The 5,637-nt window shown below is 39.6% G+C and overlaps 1 protein-coding gene across 1 annotated transcript; it reads right to left on the bottom strand.

The window, feature by feature from the left end:
• Positions 1 to 222: 222 nt before the first annotated feature.
• Positions 223 to 5,429, bottom strand: LOC308696183 (trypsin-like; the record flags this gene model as incomplete). Its single annotated transcript, XM_081374631.1, has 6 exons — positions 223 to 519; positions 3,025 to 3,161; positions 3,237 to 3,505; positions 3,596 to 3,764; positions 3,877 to 3,897; positions 5,381 to 5,429. The coding sequence occupies 6 exons, from the start codon at positions 5,427 to 5,429 to the stop codon at positions 223 to 225; spliced, it is 942 nt and encodes a 313-aa protein (XP_081230757.1).
• Positions 5,430 to 5,637: the final 208 nt, after the last annotated feature.

Below are 5,637 nucleotides of genomic sequence, written 5' to 3'. Positions count from 1 at the left end.
TTAGGCCAAATGTCATAAACCGCACCCTCATTATTCAAACACTCTGAGGGCACATGTTTGCCGAACTTCTGTAGTGCACAATCTTTTGTAACAACACAATAAGTGTAGCTTTACAACAATAATACATTAAAGGTAAAGAATAAATGACAATATCTCTTTCTGAGAGTTTCCGAGAACTTGTACAGCACAATTGTCCTCTTAATCAAAAAAACCTGAGAATAATCATTCAAATAATTTCTCTGAAGAGAGATATAGGGAGCATATAAAAGGAATAATGGAGAATGTGAGAGAAATGGAAAATAAAAGCAGGTCAGGTGAGCTTCTGAATCCACTGGAACTTAATTTAATAAATCCAGGCTGGTTGCTGTCCATGTAAGAGTTGATCCAGTCCTGGTATTGAGACACTCTGGTGTACACACCGGGAGAGTTGGGATTAGCACATCCTTGACCAAAACTCACAATGCCAGACTGAATCCACCGGGAGCCGTTCTTAGTGACCAGTGGGCCTCCAGAGTCTCCCTGCATTGATAAACACTTAACATTTTTACATCTGAAAATACAGTTATATAGTCACTATGAAATCAAAATTGACACTTGTTTTTTTATTATATAAATGTCTGTTACATATGTGACCCGGTTCGCTGAGATGGGAATGAGACGCTGCGTTGATGATGCTATGGTGACGCGTCTCCGCTGAACACGGTGTCTGAGGCACGTGTGAAACTAAGCTATTGACAGACACAGTGCATGTCACAAGGTGTACACGTGATCAGATTCATATTGTCTAAAGGAAGACGCGCAGGCATCCTCGAAGTATGGCGACATGACACATCATCTCGTTCCCTTCTCAGGGAATACAGGGTTACATACATAACGTGGACATTTCCTTTAGAAGGGAACTCAACGCTGATCGAAGTTTTACAGAACGCTTACAGATGGTTGTATATCAAGCCGGGGCAATGACAAGGAGCATAACCTTACTTAACCTCCAGTTTCTGGAGAAGGCAATAGAAGATAGTATAATGACCACTTATTTATTCCACTCCAATTGTTCTGTCCAGCTCTGCTTCTAGGTTTTTTTTTTTTTCCCCGTTCTCCCTGCCACTAGTGTTAGAGCAATAGGAAAGGCCCTGAGGGTATGGGTTACTCTTTCGTCATAATCCGATGTTTACGGCCGTCTGTCAGAAGCTAGTTATTTTAGTTTATAAAGTTTTAAATATGGATATTTTTCTAACATAAACACATCGCTTCGCTTCAGATAAATAGCCTATAAAACATTTTTAATAGCCTATAACTCCAATTGTATTCGTCTGAAACCTAGGATGGCTTGAGGGTAGTCCTTTAGAGGAGTAAATCATGGACTAATTTTCATTTTTGTTGAACTATCCCTATAAGGCTATCTAGTGGCAATAGTCATGAAATGTCATGTTATATTATTATTTTTCAGAGGTCAGCAGAGACACCCAATGGATTCTATTGTAATGTTAATTGGTCTTTGCATGCACTGCAGTAATTTTGTATTTAAAGGGGTCATATAATGGTACATGCACTTTTACAAGTTGATTGCACTGAAATGTCTGTTGGCAGTGCCTGTACACAACCATCCTATCATGATTAAAATCCATCCAGTGGTTTTGTTTTAATCTCCATATATGTTTGACCATCTATGAAATCAAGCCGTTCGATATTGTGACGTCATAAGATCGTACGCCCCTCCCGCGATTGTGATTGACAGCCGTGTTTCAACACAAGACCCGCCCTGAGCGAGCTGTGACAGCCGTCGTCATAGTAGTCCACCATTGTTGATATGCTGGAGTAGAATGGCGTCTAAGCGATTGTGGTGTTCTGTTCTTAGATGTAATAAGGAACACAGCAGTCATTTGGATGTTCCTAAATCTGAGCCGTTGAAGATGCAGTGGCTGAGTTTTGTTTTTAAAGCGATATGCCCAAAGGATTGACGCGGGGATTCCCTCACGGGGATTCCCCACGATCGTCCATGCTTTCATGTTTACGCGAATCATTTCACACCAGACAGCTTTACAAACGAGAAAAAACGGATCGGTACCAACGTGTTACTGCTGAACCTCCAGAAGATGTGAGTGTAATGTTTTATTAACCTTTATATTAGTATTTATATTAATCTTTGCGAAATTTGCAAACCTTGCTGCAGGCTTCACAATGAATGCGTCTAAGGTTTACACTCAGGGTACATTACGGCATGTTTTCTATGTACGACGTTCTCAATATAATTCATAATCACACGTTTATAACGAATAACACGTGGTTATTGTGTTAGATACGGTGTACCCACAGAACAGAGGGGCGGGGTGAGCAAAGCTCCTTATCATTTAAAGACACATGCACTGAAACGGCGTGCTGAAAACAGAGCTGTTTTTGACCAGGTAAAATTAGTGTTTTCTTACAATACTAATGAGAATTTTTAATTAAAGTATATTACAAACTTTTAATTTAGACCCTAAAGAATCATATTAGCTTGTACAAAAATGGCATTATATGACCCCTTTAAGCAAGAGAATGTGAAGAATGTGCTTATTTATATTATTGTTAAAATCCAGTAATATAGAGGTAAATAAAATAATAGAGATAAATAATATAAATAATAATAATAAAAAACTAGATTTGTTCTATTTGAGAAGCCGTTTCACTCGGATATATGTCACAATAGGGAAGAAAAGATGATCACTACTTGTTTCATTCCAACTTTAAGCTGACAAAGGGTATGCAAAGGGTGTGAGCTCCTTTATGAAATCAAAGGATACTACTAGCATATTCAGTGGTTAAATTATGCGTAATGCATATCAGTGACTGAGAGATGAGAGACAGATGTGAGAGTTGCATATTTTGAGTTTTAATGTTTGGACTGAATCATTGGGCTAATTTTGCTACTCAGATCTGGCAACACTGATAGGCAATGTACAGTTCAGTGCAGGGGACCCCCCCCCCCCCCCGCCCCAATTTTTTTTTTTTAAATGTTCATATTTTTATAAATTAAAAAAGTCTTACCTGACATGAATCTTTCCCTCCCTGAGTTAATCCAGCACAAATCATATTGCTTGTGATGCCACCATAATCATTATTACAGTCACTGTTGCTCACAATTGGTATCATCACCTCCTGCAGTAGGTCAGGAATCTGGTTGCCTGTGACAGATCAGAGGACCATTTTAATGGCCAGTTGCTAAGCTTTACAGTATTTGCAAGTAAATATTTACTCACTCCCTTCTTGTAACACGCCCCATCCAGTGACCCAGCTCTCTGTACCTGCAGCAAATACACTACCAGCAGCAGCCAGACAGACTGGCTGAATATATTCAGAGAACGTCACAGAAGAGGAGAGCTGGAGCAGTGCTAAATCGTTGTCATTGCTTGGATTGTTATAGTTAGGATGGGTAATGACTTGACTCGCTGTCCTGGATTGCTCATAAGGGTTTGAGCCCGATTGGTTCAGACGTCCTAGGTAGATACTAATGGTACCCAAGGAGGAGCTGTGAATAGGCAAACTCAGTTTTAATCCCACTGTGATAAATGTATAATTGTGTCTTGAGTTGTATTGTATTTAAGCTTCAATTTCATACCCTTGGAAGCAGTGAGCTGCAGACAAAACCCAGTCTTTATTGATTAGACTCCCGCCACAGAAATGGCCTCCATAGAGGGCACTTTGAAGGCTGACTTGCCACGGCCAAGACCCTGCCGCTGCAGCCTGTCCTCCAACAATCTTGGTGTTGAGGGGAGCTTGACCACACACTGATTATAGGAAAGAAAGTGAGGGAATTCAAACTTTCTTACTAAAATGCCCAAAAGCATACAAAATATGTGGAACAAGGTTGTTATGGTCATTAAGAAAAAGACAACTTACCATTTAACTGGCAGAGAGAACCTATGAGGGAGACAGAAACCAGATATTTAGATAAACACTTACAAAGCTGATGAACTGGTTTGTGTTACCCACAACCTCACTGTTTCACCTTTTACATAAATGTGTTGGCACATACTATTGGCATTAATCAAGATAATACTTTCACATGAATTATAGCCATGTTGTTAAAATCAGTGTTGGGTGTAACGCATTACATGTAATCAGATTACTTTTTTCAAGTAGTAAAGTAACACATTATTTTAAAATTTACAACAAAATATCTGAGTTACTTTTTCAAATAAGTAACACAGTTTACTTTGTTTTCCCATTTGCTGACTGACACATCTCCTGTCCCCATGTTGAGAGAAATCGTGAGTAAGGGGCAGAGGTGTTGTGTGTGCTGTGTAAACATGATGGTTATTGTAGATGGTTATTGGAGCTCTTCCTGCAATAATTAAATATGTGAAATAACACAAATATATGTGTGGCGAGCACGACGAGGTCGAGGGCCGTGGGAGGACGGCGCGAGGCCGGTGGCGTGATTGATAATGAGCGACACGTGCGCGACGCACCGGTCTCGTATCTCTCACGGCCCTCGACCTCGTCGTGCTCACCACAATATTAACCAATGTCATTGCTGATGACCTACGATGAACGAATTCAACCATATAATAAAAAACGACTTTAGACAAACATCACATTTGTGTTTTTTTTTTTTTTGTTCTATTTTTATTTTGAGAGTTTTGAACTTCCTGCACTGAGCAGGCATGAATTGACATTTCCTTCAGCATTTTTCAGCTATTCATTTCACTTTTGGTGTGAAAGGGCCTTTACATTTGCCAAAAATAAAACTTTTTTTTTTTGTTATAAAAAACAAACAAGCATGCCCAGCTCAGGTTAGAAAAAGTAACACATAGGCCTAAGTATGAAGTATGAATGATGTGAATAGTGTATCCTGTTGAAGGGATAGTTTAACCACAACCAAACAGTTGATGGGCTCCATTGACTTCCATAGTATGAAAAAAAAAATACTATGGAGGTCAGTGGGGCCCATCAACTGTTTACCGCCATTTTTCAAAATTTCTTTGTGGCAAGCAGTGCGGGCCGAGGGCCATGGGAACGCAGCGAGGCCGTCACCTGCACACCACACCGGTCACAAGTCTCACGGAGGAGATCCGGAAGGATAAAAGTGACTACAGTGCAAGATGAGAGAGGACCAGGCCTGGACTATTAATACAATTCAGTTAATTCAATTAAATGCATCCTTGCTTAATATAGGTGATCATTTCTTTAATTTCTTTCCAAAAACAAAATGTATTACTGACCACAAACTTTTGAACGGTAGCGTATAATGTTACAAAAGTGTGTTTGTAGTTCAGCCATTTCAGGTATCAGGGTGGGAGAGTTACAAAGGTCCTTAGCAAGAGGAATTCAACTGGCTTGTCATTATTAAATAATTTAAACATTATTAAGCTTACACTTATGGACTTTAGTAAGATCTTACCTGCTATGTTGAGAAGTATGGTTCCAACAACAGTGGTGTTAAACTTCATACTTGCTCTGTTGCGTGTTCTGACTGCTGTCTGCTCAACTCTCAGCTCTCTAATGAGATGTAAATCAGGTGCTGTTGTGTTTATTTGTTCTCAGCCCCCACCATGACTCATCTTTTTCATATGCCTTTATTCTCAGTATTTACAGAACACACCCCAATCACCTGTCATTTCAGGTGTCTCTACTTTGATTTCCATGATGTCGCTTCCA

This window comes from Scardinius erythrophthalmus (genome assembly GCF_964197995.2).
Source record: "Scardinius erythrophthalmus genome assembly, chromosome: 1".
NCBI classification, from domain to species: Eukaryota; Metazoa; Chordata; class Actinopteri; order Cypriniformes; family Leuciscidae; genus Scardinius; species Scardinius erythrophthalmus.
Note: the sequence above shows the minus strand (reverse complement) of the source record. Positions and strands in the feature narration are given on the sequence as shown.